Source organism: Rhea pennata, chromosome 31 (genome assembly GCF_028389875.1).
Source record: "Rhea pennata isolate bPtePen1 chromosome 31, bPtePen1.pri, whole genome shotgun sequence".
Taxonomy (NCBI): domain Eukaryota; kingdom Metazoa; phylum Chordata; class Aves; order Rheiformes; family Rheidae; genus Rhea; species Rhea pennata.
Genome location: NC_084693.1, coordinates 1,989,633 through 2,008,259, shown reverse-complemented (window position 1 = coordinate 2,008,259; position 18,627 = coordinate 1,989,633). Strand labels below are relative to the sequence as shown.

General features: G+C 62.8%; 2 protein-coding genes across 2 annotated transcripts; one reads left to right on the top strand and one right to left on the bottom strand.

Annotated features, from left to right (window-relative positions):
* Positions 1 to 1,523: 1,523 nt before the first annotated feature.
* BOLA1 (bolA family member 1) lies at positions 1,524 to 2,894 on the bottom strand. The gene is made up of 2 exons (XM_062597709.1): positions 2,845 to 2,894; positions 1,524 to 2,131 (listed from the first exon to the last, which is right to left on the bottom strand). Exon 2 carries the CDS (start codon positions 2,114 to 2,116, stop codon positions 1,682 to 1,684), a length of 435 nt encoding a protein of 144 aa, XP_062453693.1. The 5' UTR covers positions 2,117 to 2,131; positions 2,845 to 2,894; the 3' UTR covers positions 1,524 to 1,681.
* A 2,191-nt stretch (positions 2,895 to 5,085) lies between these two features.
* Positions 5,086 to 17,818, top strand: LOC134152351 (nuclear receptor subfamily 2 group F member 5-like). The gene is made up of 4 exons (XM_062597620.1): positions 5,086 to 5,151; positions 8,025 to 8,250; positions 14,713 to 15,240; positions 17,473 to 17,818. Exons 1-4 carry the CDS (start codon positions 5,086 to 5,088, stop codon positions 17,745 to 17,747), a joined length of 1,095 nt encoding a protein of 364 aa, XP_062453604.1. The 3' UTR covers positions 17,748 to 17,818.
* Positions 17,819 to 18,627: the final 809 nt, after the last annotated feature.

Sequence of the window (18,627 nt, the reverse complement as noted above, 5' to 3'; positions counted from 1 at the left end):
CCCCCCCCCCCCGCCGCCTTCCCTTTGCCTCCCTCCCTCCCTGTTTCTTTTCTCGGTGTCATCATGCGTGTGAGTATCTGCTCGCTCGGTGGGGGGGGAACGCGGCGAGGAGGAGGAGGAGGAGGAAGGGCCAGGCGGGCGCAGGCCCGTGCCGCGGCCGGCGTTTCGGGGGCCGAGGGCGCTGGATCGGCGAAGCAACGTGAGCTCCGTGTTTAACCCCCCCCCTCCCCCCGTCCACCGCCAGGCGAAGCAGGGGTGGCACCTCGGGGTGCACGGGCCCCTTGGGGTGCCCAGCAGCTCGGGGCGCCCAGTGCCTGGGGATGCACAAGGCCTTGGTACGCATGGCACCTTGGGGTGCACAGCGCTTTGGGGTGCGCAGCACCTTTGCGGGGGGGAATGCCTTGGTTTGCACAGCACCTCGGGGCGCATTGATGCTCCACGGCGCACAGCGCTTTGCTGTGCACGCAGCTCCTTGGGGTGCACAGCACCTCGGGGCGCACGGCACCTTGGGGGTGCACCTTGGGGTGCGCAGCGCTTTGGGGGTGCACGGCCCCTCGGGGGGGGGCACAACCCCATGGGGCTCGGCGAGCCCCTCGGGCTCCCACGGCTCTTGGGGGAGGGGGGGGGCAGCGGGGTCCCCCCAGCCTCGCGCCTCCTTCGGGTGCCAGCACCTCGGGGCGACGCCAGCGGCGATTCCCCCGGCGGGTTTGCGGCACGGTGGCGTAAAAACTCCCGGTGCACGGGGAGGGGGGACCGGGATGTGGTGCCCGCCGGAGCCCGCGGAGCGGGGAGGCGGCTCCTGCTCCCCGAAGCGCATGGTATTTTTTTTTAACTACTTTTTAAAGGTTTTTTCTTTCCTAGGCTTTCCCAATGGATGCAATAGCCGGAGCTGGCGCAGGCGGCGAGGGCGGGCGCGCGGCTGTAGCCGGGGGTGCGTGTGTGTTTTTCCACTTTTCCCCCCCTCTCTGCTTTCCTGGAGCACAAACGACAAAAACAAAAATGAAAAAAAATGAAAAAAAAAAAAACAAAAAACCAGCAGCGGTTTGCAAAGCACAAAGCGGCGCCCGAACGCAGCGGCGCAGGACGGGAAATTCGGGTCTATGCAAAAGCGCTGGGGAGCCGCCGGCGCCGCGCCGCGGGGCCCCGCCGCCGAGCGAGCAGACGCCGGGCCGGCGGCGAGGCCGGCTCGCCCTCGAGAGCAACCGCACGGCGTGCTTCATCTCGTTTTTCCTCCCGCGTCCCCGTCTTCCTCCTCCTCCTCCTCCTCCCTTCGCCATCCTTTGGTGTAGCTGGTCTTTTTAAGAGAACATATGTAGTTCTGTCTGTATGCAGCGTCGTGCCGTGGTGTAGTTTTTAGATGTTTGTAAGGAATTAAAAAAGGAAAAAAAAAAGACAAAAACAGCAACAAAAAATATCCCCACCCAAGCGAACCCACCCTGTGTATGAAAAGGAAAGGAAAAAAAAAAAATTATCCGACCAACGCTGTGGGCTTTGAGCGGTGTGTTTTGTATGAGGCAGAGCCAGGCGGTGCGAGCGGTTTATTTTGAATATTTTGGGGGAAAAGGAGCAGCAGAACGGCTCCAAAGCCGCGAGAAGAAACAAGTTCCCCCAACCAAACCTGCAGCAGCCTCGGAGCCGGGTTGGGGGCTGCAGCGGCGCGGGAACGGGCAGGAGGGGGCGGTCAGGATGCGGCCGGGCCGCCGGGCGCCTCTGCCCCGCGGCGCTCGTGCTTGGACCCCCCCAGGCAAGCGGGGCTGGGGGGGACGCGGGGGTCGGCGTCCCACTGCTCGGGGGTGCGGGCGACGACGGAGAGGGCGTGCACGGGGCCGGCGAGCTCGGCGCGCAGGGCGCCGTGCACCAAGCGGTGCCGCTGCAGCGGCGGCAGCCCGGCGAAGCGCCCGCTCACCACCACCACGGCGAAGTGGCTCTCGGCGCCGGGGGGGCCGGCGTGCCGGTGGCTCTCGTCGAGCACCTGCAGGTAGCTGGGCTGCAGGGCCGCCCGCAGCTTGGCGCGGATGGCGCGGGCCACGGGGCCCTCGGCCATGGCGGAGCCCCGGCGCAGCGCCGCCGCCAACGCCGTCGTCGCCGCCGCCGCCGCCGCGCGGGTCCTCAGCATCCGGCGCGCCGGGAGCTGCGGCGGGAGAGTTTGGGTTGGGCACGGCGGGGAGCCCAGCAGGATGAACCCCCCTCTCCCCCCATAAAACAGAAATAGGGGGTGTTGCGCTGGGACGTGCAGCATTTGGGGCGTTTCTGGGCTTTTTTTGCAGCACATTCCTGCACGGGCGGTTTTGGAGGGGGGGAAGGTCCCAGCCAGGCTCAGCCCAGCCCTGGGGTCTGAGCCCACGCTTGCACGTGCTCGTGCATCGGGGCTCCTTCTTGCACAGCTCTGTGCAGTGCAGCGGGGCACCCCAGCCCACGCGATGTGCACACCCATGTGCAACAGGGGAGGCTGCCCGCGAACCCAGCCCCCGGCCTCCCACCGGCAGGCCCATGGGCACGCAAACCTGGCCCCATCCGAGCCTCGCACACACGTGTGCAACGCCGTGGCGTGCCCACACGCCCAGCCTGCCCTACCCCCTCCCTTGCACACACGAGTGCAAAGCCGCAGAGTGGCCCCATGCCCGAACCCCTTCCTTGTACACACGTATGCAATACAGCAGGGTACTCGAAACCTGACCTCCCTTGCACACGCGCGTGCAATGCAGCGGGGCAGCCCCAAACCGACTCCCCCTTGCACATGCGTGTGCAATGCAGCGGGGCAGCCCTAAACCCACCCCCCCACCCCCACCCCCACCCCCACCCCGGCCTTGCACACGCGCCCGGCCAGGGCGCCCCGGCCCTTACCCGGGCTCCAACCGCCCCTGCACCGCCGCGCTGAGCACGCTGGGAGTTGGAGTCCTCCCCGCGGTCCGCCCCGTCACGTGGCCCGGGGGCAGAACTACAAGTCCCAGCAGGCCCCGCGCCGCCCCTGCCCTTGCTAGTCCTGCTGCGGCGGGGTGCGAGGTGCTGGGTGCTGGGTGCTGGGTGCTGGGTGCTGGTGCTGGTGCTGGTGCTGGTGCTGGTGCTGGTGCTGGGTGCAGGTGCAGGTGCAGGTGCAGGTGCAGGTGCTGGTGCTGGTGCAGGTGCAGGTGCTGGTGCTGGGTGCACCGTGGCAGCCCCATGGGGTGCCGTGCAAGCCCCCCCCCCCTTCCACGGCTGAGGTTCCCGCCGGCGCAACACCCGTGCAGCGCCGCGTCGCACCGGGTGTCACAGCTCCGCAAGGCCGTGGCACAGCCGCTGTGACACCCGCAGCAACGCTGCGTTGCGCCCAGCGTAGGGGCAGTGCGGTGGTGCGTTACGCCGGTGCGATGCCTGGGCCGTGCTGACGCAACACCCCTGCAATACTGCATCGTACCCAGTGTACCGCTGGTGCTGAGTTACACCCAGCGTAACGCCTGTGTGCTGCTGTGTTACACCTGGTGGCACGCTGTGCTACACTCAGCTGTGTGTGTACAGGAGTGATGCTGTATTACTCTTACTGTAGCATCTGCACAATGCTGCCTTACAGCTGCGGTAACACCCGTGCAATGCTGCGTTACTCCCAGTGTAACACCCGTGCAATGCTGCATTATTCCTGGTGTAACACCCGTGCAATGCTGCCTTACACCTGGCAGCTTTGCAATGGTGCTGCATTACTCCTGGTGTAACACCTGTGCAACGCTGCATCACCCCGGTGTAACACCCCTGCAATGCTGCCGTAACACCCACGTGCTGCTGCCTGACACCCAGAGTAACCCCACTCCGGCCGGCCTGCGTGTGCTGGCACCCGGTTGCAGTCCGTTGTGTCCCCACGTGGAGGAGCCCCAGCCCAGCGCACAGCACCCCGACCTTGCTGCCCACTTTGGGGGAGTCCCCAGGGGGAGGGGGCAGCCCTGCAGGGCCCCCCAGGCTTCCCTCAGCTTGCACCGCCCCGGAGGGGGGCACCCGTGGGTGCTGGTGGGGCACAGGATGCAATCGCCTCCCGACACCCCGGCACGGGGTGCTCTGCATGGGGGGGCGGGAAGGGGGGAGCGGCATGGGATTTGCCCCTGCTTCGGCCGCAGAGGCCTGGCAAACTCGTGCCACGTAACGAATGCCCCAGGCACGGCCCGGCGCCAGCCCCCGGTGCCGCAGGGTCCCCCAGGGACAGTGCTGCCGGCCCAGCCGCAGCCGGCAGCACCGGGGCCGTAAATCTCGGCGGCCGCCTGCTTGCCGTGACCCGGCGCTGACACCCGGGCGCCGTGCGGGGCCGGCTCTCCGGCGTCCCCCCCTTGCCACCTCCCCGGGGTCGCTGGTTATATTTTCTTTTTTTTCCGGGAGCGAGGCGAGGAATTGTTTTCTTTCCTTGTTTTCCCGCAGCGGCCGGGTGAGGGGGGCTCTGACCCCCCGGCTCTTCCGGCGCTCCGACACCCGCCGCGAGAGCCGCCATCCATCACCGGCTCATCCGACAGCCCCTGTTTCGGGGGCGCTGGGAGCCGCCGCTATATATAACTGCTAGCGGATGCCCCACAGCTGCGACGAGTTGGGGCAGTCTCGGACGGGCCCAGGGATGCGCGATGCGGACAGGCGCCGCGCCACGGGGCCGAGCCCCTGCAGCGGGAAGTAGCTGCTGCAACATGCTGCATTGCTTTTTTTATGCTTAGAAAAATACAGAAATGCAAAAGCTCCGGATCGGAGCCCAAAGGGGTTTCGCCCTGCGCAGCCAAATGCAACCGCTTCTGGGGTGCGGGAGTGGATAATCCTTGCCTGGGGCCCCAGTTTGGGCAAGACAGACTGGTCGGGGGCGGGTATAAATTTATTTAATGTTGCATTTTAAGCACATGCCTGGAAAGCACAGTGAGCGCACAAATATTGGAGGGATTTGGGAAAAAGTCACAGCTGCAAAACGTGCTTTTTGAGGCTGCTGAGCAGGGCACACAGGCTATGGTTTGTGCCTTCCCCCCCCCCAAAAAAAAGCATCATGGGCCACTGACAAAGCTTAATGAGCCCCGACGAGGCTTGTTAGAACCAGCCGGCCCCAAAACTTCTGAGTTGCCCCCAAAAGCGACCCAGGCGTGAGCTGCCCTGATGGAAAGAGCCCGTAAATCCCCCTTGGACACGCCGACCTCAGCGCAAGGATTTCGCTGTCGGGAGGTAAAAGCTAATGAATTTTTTTGCCTAAAAGAGAGCCCGCGGGGGGATTTATGAGGCCGGTGGCCCCCCCGGGAATAAAGAATGAAATTTCGAGTGACGACTTTTATGAGCAATTATAGGAAACAGCTTATTTACAGTCTCCTTTGACCAACGGCGTAGCTCAAAAGGGGCCGGGAGATGGATGTGCATCTCGGAGCCGCCGCTGAGCACGGCGAGCTCGTTACACCCGCGGAGGGGCAGCGAGCGGCCGGCTCCCGAGCACCGAGCTCTGCTGATTTACGCTGTGGCCGTTTGAAGCCTCCGTGAGGGGAGGTCGGGCATGTCCCTGGTGAACGGGGATAAAAGCAGTTTTACTACATTTCTTTTTTCGGGGGGCGGGGGAGATGGGAAATGGATTTTTTTCCTTGCCCCCCTCCCCGTGTTTTCCGCGGCCTCCTCGGTGCCCACCAGCGGCTGCCGGAGCCTCCCGGGCGAAGGCCGTTTTTTTTCTTTCGCGTGCAGCACGAAGCCTCCTGGCGACACTTAAAATCTCACTCGGATTTTTTTTTTCCCTTTTTTCTCCCCCCCTCTCGTTCAAACTGTCACGTCTCGACAGCCGGCGCAGACGGATGCATGGCAGCTTCACAATGCCTCGATGAGGGTTTTCTCCCTCTCCCTCTCTCTCTTTTATTTTTTTAAATCTTTTTCAGCAGCATGTGGTCACCCTCTCCTCGCAATTAATTGTTTCCCTTATTTAATGCCATGCGGCGCGTTGCGCGAGGGGCAGCGCCTCCACCTGGCTCCCCCCGGGGTTGTGGCCCTGGGTCCCCCCAGGACGGTCCCCATCCCTTTCCTGGTCCCCACCCCCATCACTCCTTGGGGACACAACCTCGGGTCCCCTCCCCATCACCCTTCTGCATCCCTGTTGCTGCCCCCGTTGCTCTCCCCCGTGGTGACCCTCCAGTTGACCCCCCCTGGGGACGTGGCCCTGGGCTCCCTCTGGGACCCTTCCAGTCCCCATCCTCGTCTCTATCCCTGTCCCCCCACTGACCCGCCCTCCCTGGGGACATAGCCCTGCTCCTCCCCGGTCCAGCTCTGTCCCCATCCCCGTCCCGTCGCGTCTGCCCCGGAGACACCTTTCACCTGGCCCTGAACCCAGGGACCACCCAGGCCACGCCCCCTCCGCCACCGGGCCACGCACCCGTTAGACCACGCCCCCCCCGGCGCGCTGATTGGGTGCGACCCTCCGCCTCACCGGCGCTCCGAGGGGGCGGGGCTGTTGACGTCAGCCCGCGCCGGCAGCCGCCCCGCCCCCTCTTATCCTTTTATGGCGGGAAGGTCCTTATATGGGCAGCGCCTACGCAAACACATTGTTGTGGGCGGGGGGGGGAAGCTCCGGCGGCGCCACGTGACCCGGCGCGGGTGCCCCGGGAGGGGCGGGGGTGCCCCGGCGCGGGGGTCGCGCTGCACCGGGCTCGGACGGACGGACAGACAGACAGACGGCTCTGGGCATGCCTTCCCCCCTCGCACGCTTTGCACGCGCGGCACAGGGCTCGGACAGACAGCCAGACGGCTCCGGGCATGCCTTCCCCCCTCGCGCGCCTTGCACACGCGGCACCAGGCTCGGACAGACAGACCGACAGCCAGACAGACAGACGGCTCCGGGCATGCCTCCCCCCTCGCGCGCCTTGCACGCGCGGCACCGGGCTCGCACTCGCACGCGTCGCGCGGAGCTCCGCGCGCGCACACGCGCCCGTGCGCACACACAGGCGCACCCGTCGCGCGGGGGGCGCGCACACGCCACGCACGCCGCGAGGGGCTGCGCACACCCGCGCGCTCCCACGCGCTGCCCCGCTCCCGGCGCCGGCATCCTCCGCCCTCCGCGGGGCGCTCGGTCCGGCCCCGGGGCAGCTCCGCCCCGCTCAGTCGGGGCTAATTTCTGTTGGTTTCCACCCAGTTCCCCCGGGGGTGCGGGGGGGGGGGGGACGAGCCTCCCCCCCCCGGCACCCGCCCCTCCGCTCCCGGGGCCGGGCCGGAGGGGACGCAGGCAGGCGCTCGGGGCCAGCGGCCGCTTCCCCCGCGGGGCGGGGACCCGGCCGGGACGGCGGGGGCAGGTACGACGGCCCCGGTGGCGGCCCCGGGGCTGCCGCCGCGCCGGGCCCCCGGAGCCGCCCCCGGCCCTCCCGCCGCGCCGGCGGCCCCCGCTCCCCTCGCTGGGAGGGGAAGGAACTTTTCTCTTTCTTCTCCTCCTCCTCCTCCTCCTCCGCCAGCCCTTCCCCGTCCCCCCGGCCTGCGCGCACTCCGCCGCCGCTCCCGGCCCGGCCCTCCCCCCCCATCCCTCCCCGCCGAGCGCACTCCTCCATCCCTCCCTTCCCCATCCCTCCATCCTCACGCACTTCTCCGCCCCGTCCGCGCGTCCCCCTATCCCGAGCGCACTCCTCCGCCCGTCCTTCCCCATCGCTCCCTCCCGAGCGCACTCCTCCATCCCTCCCTTCCCCATCCCTCCCTCCCGAGCGCACTCCTCCGGCTCTCCTCTCCCCATCCCTCCGTCCTGAGCGCACTCCCCTCCGCCCCGTCCCCCTCTCCCGAGCACCCTCCTCCTCCGGCCCTCTCCCCAGCCCTCCGTCCCGACCGCGCTCCTCTGCCCTGTCCCCCCGGCCCGTCCGCGCTGCCCCCTCTCCCCAGCACTCCGTCCCGACCGCGCACCCCCCCGCCCGCCCGCCCCCCTCCCCAGCCCTCCGTGCCCCCGGAGCGGCCCCGCCGCCCCCCGCATGGCCACGGCGGCGGGGCCCTGGCCGGGGCCGGAGCCGCCGCCCTGCGCCCCGGAGCCGGCGAGCGCGGCCAAGGCGGCGGCGGCGGCGGCGGCGGCGGCGGGGCCGGGGGCGGCCGAGAAGGCGGCGGCGGCGGCGGACTGCCTGGTGTGCGGCGACAAGGCGAGCGGGAAGCACTACGGGCAGTTCACCTGCGAGGGCTGCAAGAGCTTCTTCAAGCGCTCCGTGCGCCGCAACCTCTCGTACAGCTGCCGCGGCGGCCGCGACTGCCCCGTGGACCAGCATCACCGCAACCAGTGCCAGTACTGCCGCCTCCGCAAGTGCCTCCGCGTCGGCATGCGGCGGGAAGGTGAGCGGGGCCCGGCCCCAACCCCGGCCCCGGCCCCGGTCCCGGTCCCGGCCCCGGGCAGCGCGGGGCGCGGCGAGCGGAGCAAAGCGGCAGGGCGGAAAAAAGAGGGAAAAAAAGAAAAAAAAAAGAAAAAGAAAACAAAAAGTCCAAAAGAGCAAGAGGGAAGCGAAGAGAAAGCAAAAATAAAAATAGAAAGAGAGGAAAAAAGGAAGAAAAAGGAGAGCGCAGCTTAAAGGAGGAAAAGATTGCAAAGGAAGGAGAGGAAAGGAAGGGTGAGAGAGGGAAAAGGGTAAGAGGAGGAAAGGGAGCAGGTGGGAATGGGAAAAGAGTGAAAAGGGGCAAGAGGGAGTGGAAAGGAAAAGAGAAAAAGGAAAAGAGAAAAAGAAAAGGCAAAAAAAGGAATGAAACGAGAAAATGGGAGAAAAGGACTAGAGGGAGTGAAAAGGGGAAGAGGGAGAAAAAGGGCAAGAGGGAGGGGGAAAAGAAAAAGAATGGGAGAAAGAAGAGCAGGAGGGAGTGGAAAAGAGGAAAAAGAATGGGAGAAAGAAAAAGCACAAGGGAATAAGAAGGAAACAGGGAAAAGGGAGGCAAAAGAAGGAAGAGCTCAGGAGAGGAAAAATGACAAAGACAAAAGAAAGAAAAGAGAAAGCGGAGAGCAAGAGAAAGCAAAAAGGAAGCCCGAAGAGAAAGGAAGGAAGGAGAAAGGAAAATAATAAAGAAAAAGTGAAAGAGGGAAAAAGAAAAGAGAAAGAAAAAGGGGGGCAAAAAGAAAGAGAAAACTTCTCCATTTTGCTCTAATTTTTTTTTCTTTCCATCTCTTCATCCCTCTTTCTGTCTCTCCCTCCATCCTCCCTTCCCCTATTGCGACTGCTCCTTCCCTCCTGTCCCCTCTCCGGCGAGGCCTGGCCTGGGTGCGACGCCAGGGCCGCGGGATCCCCCGGACCGTGGATCCCTGGGACCCACTTGCTGGCCCTTCTCCACCTCTGCCCCATCATTTGGGTGCAGATGCGCCAAAATCGGGGACAAACTTCCCCGGGGCGAGGTCGTGCCGGCTGTTGCGCGCCGCGCAGCCCGGCGTTCCCCTGGCGCCTCCGAAATCCCTCATCCGTCGCAAACCTCCCTGACTTTCTTTTCTTTTTTTTTCCTCCCCCTCCTTTTTGCAATCCCAAATGCGCCGCCGTTGCCCTGCAGCGGTCGCCGGGCTCGGTCCCGCTTCTCGTCTTCTCCTGCAAGCGAAACGAAGCCCCCATGCCCCTCTTTTATTTGCTTTTAAGGAGAAGGAAACATGACAGCGGCCGTAAACTGTTGCCCGAGCACCCTCCGCTTTTAGCTGCGCAGCAAAAGGCTCTGCGGAGGGAACCTGTTTTTATTTGGCTTAATTAAATCATTAGCAAAACTGCTCTTTTGAACCAGTGAACTTTTAGTGGCTTTTGGGCTTAACTGAGGTTTGATTTATAGGTTCGTGTCTGTGCGGGGATGGGAACAATTTACTCTTCCTCTCCGTTGTATGTAGATCGGGGATGTGCTAGTTTTAAAAAAGCAGGGAATTAGAGGGTGATAATGCAGATATTCTTTAAAAGATTAGGATTTTGGCTTTGGGGAGGAGTGTCTGGCAAATCTGAAGTTAATTAGTCTGAATCGGCCGCTCTAATACTTGGCATGACCGGGATTAAAATCGCATTTCAGGCTAACGAGAATATGACATGTGCTGCTACCTTGTCTGACTTTGACCAGCCATGTAATCGCTTCCCTCTCCCCCTGAAAAAAAGCATCAGCTGTAGGTGTATTTCTTTTTAAGCCTGAAATTGTACATTAGGGCAAAAATACGATCGTGAAATATTTGGGTATCGGCTAGCGGGGGGCTCTCCCAGCTAGATGCCGTCATGCCGAGCCGAAAACTCAGCCCCGAGCAGCGTGTAGAATGACTTGTCCGCTGCGCGCAGCACGTAACGAGGGAGCCGCCGGTGTCTGTTATTTTCTCTGTATTTTTGTTTCTTAATTGCATCGACACGGTTCGACCTCGCTCCCTCGCGGGACCCCGCGAGCCGACGCCGCGGCCCCTTCGCCTCCCGGGCGAGCGATCGCTCCCCGGACCCGAGCGGTGAAGTGCTGCAGGGTGCCGGAGGCAGGCGAACCGGGAATGTGAGAAAGCCCCAAAGCCGCCACCGATTTTATTCTTCCTAGGTGGTTTTCGGCTCAGTCCTTCCAGTTTAGAGCTGATCAAATTTGGGCCGTTACCTCCATCGCCCCAGTTGACCGCAGCAATATTGCTCTCGGCCAGGGGAAGGGGTGAAGGACAACATTTCCCTGCCCCGGTCGTGCCGGCCTCCCAAAACCCACCCGGCACGGCCAAGGTGTGAGGTTTGCACCCGTCTATTTTCTTCCCTCGTCATCGTGTTTGGTCGCACGGGTTCGTTTTCGCTGCTGAAACCCCTCTCCGAAGGCCGGGGGTGATTCCCCGCCGGCCGGGAAGCGGCTTGCCGGGGGCAGGCGACCCTTCTCCGGCGCCCGGTTTGCGGCCGGGGTTTTCCACCGCGGGTCGGAGCAGTGACGGTTGTGACTCGTGGAGTGGCTGAAAAGTCACCACTCTGATTTTTTTTAAAAAAGAAAAAAAAATCAGTAAAATTCGGAGAAAGCAGAAAACCTCGTGGCGTGTCGCGGCGGTGCCGGAGCGCAGCAAAATCACTGGTCCCTTTGCAGCAAGGAAAACAGCCTGGCGGCCCCGCGTGGGCTCTGACCACCAGCGTGGGGGTTTTGAACAGCTTCTCAGCGCTTGAGTCAACATAATGCTGCAAAAGCCGAGAGCGTTTTCAAGCGGCTCCGTTCCCTGCGCTCCTCCCGGATTATTATTGTTTTTTTTTCTCGTATGAATGTTGTTCCATGTAAATGTTTCTGTGTTGGCTAGAAGGGAAGGAGGGAAGGGATTAGTGTTGGTGCTGGTTGTGCCCTGGGGGGGGGGGTTAATTTGGGGTTTGAGGGGGGGTTGGCAGAGGGTCCCGGGCGCCGTTCGATGGCTGCGGCCGAGCCGCCCGCGCGGCACCGAAATCCCGGCGTGCCGCTTCGGGATCGCCGCCTGCTGCGGGAGCTGGAAAGGGCTCAACCGTGCCCAAAGCCCCCGCTCGAAGGCGAAGGGAGTCCTTCCGCCTCCAGGTGCGATTTGCAGCCTCTGCCGCCAAAAAGGCAGCGTGGAGGCGTGTGCGTAAGGGGAGGCTTTTCGGACAGACCCGCTGGGCAGCGAGACCCGCTCCGAGCAAACCTGCCTCGTCCTGCCACGCTAAATAGGCGGGGGGGGGGGGGGTAACTCCTTTTCCTGAAACTGGACAAATTCCCCAGGATTTCTGGCATCTTTGCTTGCAGCTGATGTTTGTGCTGCGGCTGCCTGAGATGTGGAGTTTAACCCCGTTTCCTGAGCCCAACCTGCATCCTTGTCCGTGCGGCATGGCCCCGCTTTAATTTCTTCTAATAACAAAGGAGACTTCTGGGCCATGTTTGATTTGATTTTATTTATTTTTTTAATCAGTTTGTTTTCCTGTGTTGAAAATGCTGTGGCATTTTAGTGGCGGAGGGAAAGGTGCAGCCACCGGGTTTCACGGGCTGTGCAAAAAATGGGTCGTTTCAGCCCGGTCCTGAGCCAACCTGCCCCACTCCCGCGGGACTGCGGCCACTCTGCTCAGGGGAGCTGCCGCTGCGCTGAGCAAGGGTCGTTCAGGGTCAGAATTTGGCTTTTTTTCCTTTCTTTTCTATTTTTTTTCCCTTTTGTCTTAATTCAAAAAAGGGAATTGCCACGAGCGACGGCTCTGGCCCGGGCGGGTTTTGTTTGCCGCTCGCCCCAGCACCCGTTCCCAGCGCCGTGGCGCTGATTTAACGCCGGGGTCCAGCGCTGCCAGAAGCTCCCTTCCTCCTAGCCCCACTCCCAACTCTGATTTTTATTTTTATTTTATTATTATTTTTTTTAGGATATTTCCAGATGCTGGGAGACGGGAGAAGGGTTTTCCTCCAGGCGCAGACGCGTGCGCGCAGGTGAAAGCACCTTTAAAAGACGCCCATTAAAAAGCGTTCGGGTGAAATATTCCCGTGTGCGGCCGGGGGAGCAGGTCGGCGGCGGCCTCTCGGCTCACCCCGGCGCGTCGGGCAGCTCCGCCGGCTCGCCGCCCGCCCCTTCCCATCGCGCTCTCCCTGCCTCGGTCCCGGGGCGCCAGGGCAGGTCCCCGCTGCAAGGTGCCTCGGCGCCGGCGGGCGCCTCGCTGGGCTCGTGCGTTGTTAGGGTTATGGTTTTTGGGTGCACACCGGGAAAACAGCCTCTTTTTTTTGTTTTGTTTTTGTTTTTTGGTTTTGTTTTGCCTTATTTCCTGCTCTATGTGAGGCCGGTGGAAATCCGCAGGCTGCGATTGAGCCGCTGGCGGCTTCTCCGGCTCAAGGGAGGAATCAGGCATGGAGGGAGGAGCCCTGCAGGTGTCGGGCGACCGGCCGCTCCGTGCCTCAGTTTCCCTTGCCGCAGCCTCGATGGCGTCACTGGGGTGGGGACCCCGTCTCGCCTGACTCGAGAAAGGGGAGACCGGACGCCGTCCCCGCGGGACCACCCCAGCTCCTCACCAGGTGCAAGGAGCGAGGCCGTGCCACATGCCAAATTTATTTCTTAAAGATGTTTTAGGTGAAAAACACCGACAGAAACCTCTCTCTCCTCCTTCCAGGGAATGGAGCAAGGAACCAAGCTGGTGTCGGGCAGGATTTAGGAAGGGGAGATCAAATCTTGGCTTTTGGAAAATCCCTCTGGGCAAGGCGTGCGGGACAGGAACCAGCTCGGCCCGATGGAGCTGAGCTGCGGCCTGGCGTTAGCGGTCTGTTCGGCTGCCGCCTCCGGCCCTGCCAGCGCCGGGTGATTTTGTGACCCGGCGGAGGCTGCAGCTCAAGGTGGTGCAGGCGGTGGGTAATTCGGGCCAGGGGAAGCCCTTTGTGAGCATTTCCTTTATTTTTTTTTGCATGTGTTTTTGGCTGAAAAGGGTCGTTTCATCCTCTGGGAACTAAACCTGGTGATTCTGAACCAACTGTTTTGGCCCAGGGCGGTGCAGAAAGGGGTTGCAACGAAGCGAAGCACTGGCCTGGCTGCCCTGCGTGGACTTTCGGGGCGCCTTTTCCCTCATGTCGTACAAAGCTCCACGGGGCTGTCTGGGCCCATTTGCAAAACCTGGCGTCCCTCGCAGCTGCGGCTGCTTTCTTCTGCTTCCTTGCAGGCCGATAGCTTTTGTGCATGGAGATCTTTTGAAAACAACAACAGCAAAACAATCTAGATAAATGGAGATGTGCTGCTGTTGTGCACAGTGAAAGCTGGAGGGGGACTGGTTTGGGGCTAGCGGAGATGCAATGGGGGGTTATATCAAGGGTAAAGAGTGCAATGCAGCCAGGGTGGGATGCGCCCAGTGCCGCTGCATCCCGCAGCCAAAGCGATGGAAGCGCTGGGAGGAGAGCAGGAACAGGCGTCCTGCGGGACGCCGCAGCGCCCGGCCCGCCGCGGCCCTGCGGTTCGGCCGCTCCTGCTGCCGGGAGCTGGGGGAGCTGGGACCCGGCGTGGGGCGGCGATCCCGACCGCTGGATGACACTTGGGATTGTCAAGCCGCATTAAGCTAAGCCTCCCTCAAGGGCTGCCCACGCGGCGGGGGGCGGCGATGCCCGGGGTGAGCGTGGGGCCGGGTGCCGGAGCCCGCTTGGGGTGGCTCGTGGAGGATGTGCGAGCCGGCGCGGCGGGGGCTGACCTCTGGCCTCAAGCTGCCTCGGATCTGGCTGGGCGGCCGGCGTCTGGGCCGCGGTTAGCACAGGTAGCGCAGCCCCCGCCTGCCCTCCCTCCCCTCCTTCCAGCCCTCTGTTCTTCCTCCGTCTGCTTTTTTGGGGCTCTCCCTAGATCTTTCCGCCCTGGAGCCTGGGCAGGGTTTCCAAGCCAATTCGGGGAGGTTTTTCATCCCAAACTCTCCAAACTGGAGGGAACTCAAGGCCAAAATCAGGATGAAGGCAGGGAAGCTAACAGGTGCCCGTCGGGGGGTTTGCTGCTTGGCAGGTGCCCAGGACACCTCCTTGGAGGTGGCCTCTCATTAGCCCCATCTCATTAGCTCTGGACGCAAGGAAGCAGCGATCCTGAACGCCTATGTGGGGGCCCGAAATTCTGTTGTGCCCTTCCCTAATAAAAAGCTCACGGCGAGCCAGCGTTGCCTGGGCTGGCTAACGACTCGATCCTCGTTTTGCTGTGAAGCAGAGGGGCTGCTTGCTCCTGGGATTTGTCCCCGACTGGGGTGGCATGTCCCTCATGCCCCTTTCTCCTTGTGAGGATGGGTGACCCGGCCTCTTTTTCCGCGAGGTGGGGGGTGTTGCGAGGCTGATGCAAAGGGGCTGTGCTGCAGACGGGGGTAGGGAGCTAGCGGGGGGCCACGACGCCAGGGCTCCCGCGCTGACCTCCGTGCTCCACTCCCGCAGCCGTGCAGCGGGGCCGCATGGCGCACCCCCAGAGCAGCCCCGGGCAGTACCCGCTCAGCAACGGGGACCCCTACGCCGGCCACAGCTACCTGAGCGGCTTCATCTCGCTGTTGCTGCGGGCCGAGCCCTACCCCACCGCCCGCTACGGAGCCCAGTGCCTGCAGCCCAGTAATGTCATGGGCATCGAGAACATCTGCGAGCTGGCCGCCCGCCTCCTCTTCAGTGCCATCGAGTGGGCCAAGGGCATCCCCTTCTTCCCGGACTTCCAGCTCTCTGACCAGGTGGCCCTGCTGCGCATGACGTGGAGCGAGCTGTTCGTACTCAACGCGGCCCAGTGCGCCATGCCGCTGCACGTGGCCCCGCTGCTCGCGGCCGCCGGCCTCCACGCCGCCCCCATGTCAGCCGACCGCGTCGTCGCCTTCATGGACCACATCCGCGTCTTCCAGGAGCAGGTGGAGAAGCTCAAGGCGCTGCACGTCGATGCCGCCGAGTATGCCTGCCTCAAGGCCGTGGCACTCTTCACGCCGGGTGAGGACCAGGGAAGGGTGGGACTCCGGGGGGGGGGGGGTCGAGTGGGGCTAGGAAAGGTGGGGCTGAATGGGCTGGAAGTGAAGAGGGCTGGGGATGAATGGGTGGGATGGGATGGGGTGTGAATGGGGCAGGGGGTGAATGGGCATGAATGGGTGGAGCTGAGTGTGAATGGGGCTGGGTGTGAATGGGGATGAATGGGCGGGGCTGGGTGTGAATGGGGCAGGGGCTGAATGGGGCTGAATGGGTGGGGCAGGGTGTGAATGGGGATGAATGGGCGGGGCTGGGGTTGAATGAGGAAGGGTGTGAATGGGCATGAATGGGTGGGGCTGGGTGTGAATGAGGGATGAATGGGTGGGGCTGGGGCTGGGTGTGAATGGGGCTGAATGGGTGGGGCTGGATGTGAATGGGGGATGAATGGGCGGGGCTGGGTGTGAATGAGGAAGGGTGTGAATGGGCATGAATGGGTGGGGCAGGGTGTGAATGGGGCTGAATGGGCGGGGCTAAGCGGGGCAGGGATGAATGGGTGGAGCCAGGTGGGTGGTGCTGAACGAAGCAGGGCTGGGTGTGCTGGAGCTGAATGGTGCTCTGTGGGGTTAAATGGGGTGGGGCTAAGCAGGGCGGGGCTTAAGAGGGCGGGGCAAAATAAAGGGAGGCTGAATGGGAAGCGGGTAAGGTGGGGTTAAATGGGGTGGAGTCGAATGGGTGGGACTTAATGGGGTGTGGCTGGGTGTGGCTAAAGGGGGTGTGGCTAAACAAGGCGGGGAAGAAAGTCCCACTGTTTTTCCTCGGTGGTTCCTGTTCCATGTGATGACTCGAGGATGAGGGGGCCAAGGGCTGGGAGCTCCCCCGACGCCTCCTCGCTGTCCCAAATTCCCCCTCTGTGTCCCATCGCGGCTCGGCACCCCCCGCCCCGCCGCGTGCCGCAGAACATGGATCCGTAGCGGGAACCAGGCCCTGAAAACACTGGTTTCCGCCCCTCCGGCAAAGGGAGGGATCGGTGGTGGCGGCTGAGAGCTGCTGCTGCACAGAAACCCCTCCGTGCGCTGCCCCCTCGCCTCTCCCCGGGACCGTCAGCCCCACGGAGCCCCTTCCAGGCCCTGGGGAAACGATTCTGGCTGGTTCCACCTGTGGAAGGAGGCTGCTCTGGGGAGACCCACGGCAGCCGGGTCTGCCAGGGTCGCAAGAACTGTTTTACCCAAAACGAACCCAAATGAACCCGGCTGTTTGGCTTCAAATGAAGGTTTTGATTTTTCCCTCCCAGATGACCACGTTTGAGCAGTCTCCAAACGAAACCAGTTGAGATGCTTTCCCCCCCCCCCCTTTTTTTTAATTCTTAAAAAAATCAAAGCTAAAAGATAGCAGCATGGGAGGGACAAGGACTAAACAAAGAAAAAACCTTGCTGATTTTCCACTCTGGACAGTACCCTGGGAGGGGTGGGGGGATCTGCTCGGCGTCCTGCAGCTGGGACGCAGCCGCCGCAGGGCCACTGACCTTTCGTCTTGCCGGGTTCGAGCCCGGCTGGGCGCTGCAGCAGGGGGGTCCAGTGAGATTTGCAGTGTTTTCCACCCTTTGAAGCAGGCCCAAAGCAACTTCACCCTGGATCCCGCATCCCTGGGGAGTCACAGCTGGATTCAGGGCAGGTTTACACTCTTAGTGATCGACACGCTCTTTTTTTTTCTTAACCCTGAAATCTGGAGTTTTGGAAGAGAAAAGCATTTGGAAATGGTTACTGCTGCCTCTTCGAGATGCCCAAATTCCCAGCCCGGACCGTGCTCCCGGGCGTGGAGAGCCGTGCCTGCGTTTCAGGGCACGCACAAGTCCTGCGAGGCTCAGCCGCACGATGCTGAAAGGTCCAGATTGGCCAGAGAAAGCAAACGAGACGCCGGGAGCCAAAATTTTGCTTTTTCCAAAGGCCCCGTTGTTTCCTCCCTGCCTGTTCCCGGTGCTGCCGAAGCTGCCGGCCACAGGAGCGGGGACGGAAAGCGGCCGGCGCTGGGGTTGCCCGACTATTGACGTGCGGTTTCGTGGCAGGGGAAGGGCGAGAGGAGCTTTAAGGCAAAAGCAAAAGCCCCGACAGCCCCCGGCGGTTCGGTCGCTCCTCCACCAACACCCTCCCCTCTGCCCGGGGGGGGGGGGGGGGGGGGGCGGGTGGCGGAGCGGGGCAGGGCGGCCGGGTTTCGGGGCGGCCCCGCTGACGCCTCGTCCCTCTGCTTCTTCCCCCGGGCCAGACGCCGTGGGGCTGTCGGAGCTGGGCTCCGTGGAGAGCGTGCAGGAGAAGTCGCAGTGCGCGCTGGAGGAGTACGTGCGGAGCCAGCACCCGAGCCAGCCGAGCCGCTTCGGGCGCCTGCTGCTGCGCCTGCCCTCGCTGCGCCTCGTCTCGGCGCCCGTCATCGAGCAGCTCTTCTTCGTGCGCCTGGTGGGCAAGACGCCCATCGAGACGCTCATCCGGGACATGCTGCTCTCGGGCTCCACCTTCAACTGGCCCTACATCGCCATGCAGTGAGCGGCGCGCGGGAGCCGGCCCGGCGCTGGCCTCCGAGAGGAGCCGCCGCTGCCCCCGACCCCCCCCCGAGAACGGAGAACTCGTGACCGCAGTGGCCTTGGCAGCGACGGCGATTTTCTTTCCTTTTTTTTTTTTTTTTTTTTTTTCCCCTCCCTTCCTCCCCATCTCCCTGTTTGAGGGGAGTAAAAACAACCGAAGGTTTCGGATCGGCGGAAAAATCCGCTCCGAAGCGACGAGAAACTCCGCGAGCAGCTCAGGCGAGGCCGAGCCGGCGCCGCGCGGGGGACAGTCCCCGGGCCCTGGGCAACGGGAGAGCTGTGGACTATTTATAAAAATAAAATAAAACCTATATTATATCCTAATTCCTCCCTTTCCTTTTGGGCGAGAAAAGCGCGTGTTGTCGTCCCCCCCCTTTTCTTCCGTTGTCTGTGAGATGAGGAGCTCCCCGGTGGCTCGCGAGCTGGTTTTTTTCCTCCTTTTTTCTGTTCTTAAAAAAAAAAAATCCGACACCTTTTTTTTTTCCTTTTTGGTGCAATCGGCATTATAATGAGAGCTGACGACTGCTGAATGCTCGCCAGCGGCGCTCGCCCGCTGGGCGGCCCGCGGCTGCGCGCCGGGGCCCGACGTGGCAGCCAGCTGGGCCGCGAGCCCGGCTGCTCCCACTATGGCCCAGTCTCACCCCAGCACGGCCCTGTCTGCGCCCAGCTTGCCGTGTCTGAGCCCTGTGTGGTCCCCCGGTCTGATCCCAGTATGAAGCCAGGCTCATCCCAGTATGGTCCTAGTCTCATTCCTGTATGGGCCCCAGTCTCATTCCAGTATGGGCCCCCAGTCTGACCCCACTATGGTGCGAGTCTTATCACTGCATGCCCCCCCTCCAGTT

Excerpts from the sequence above, each read along its gene's own strand:
- BOLA1 (XM_062597709.1), bottom strand. The coding sequence starts at position 2,116 with ATGCTGAGGACCCGCGCGGCGGCGGCGGCGGCGACGACGGCGTTGGCG.
- LOC134152351 (XM_062597620.1), top strand. The coding sequence starts at position 5,086 with ATGGAAAGAGCCCGTAAATCCCCCTTGGACACGCCGACCTCAGCGCAA. Across the intron at positions 5,152-8,024 it reads AAGGATTTCGCTGTCGGGAG|GCGGCGGCGGCGGCGGACTG; the intron begins GTAAAAGCTAAT and ends GCGGCCGAGAAG. Across the intron at positions 15,241-17,472 it reads CGTGGCACTCTTCACGCCGG|ACGCCGTGGGGCTGTCGGAG; the intron begins GTGAGGACCAGG and ends CCCCCGGGCCAG.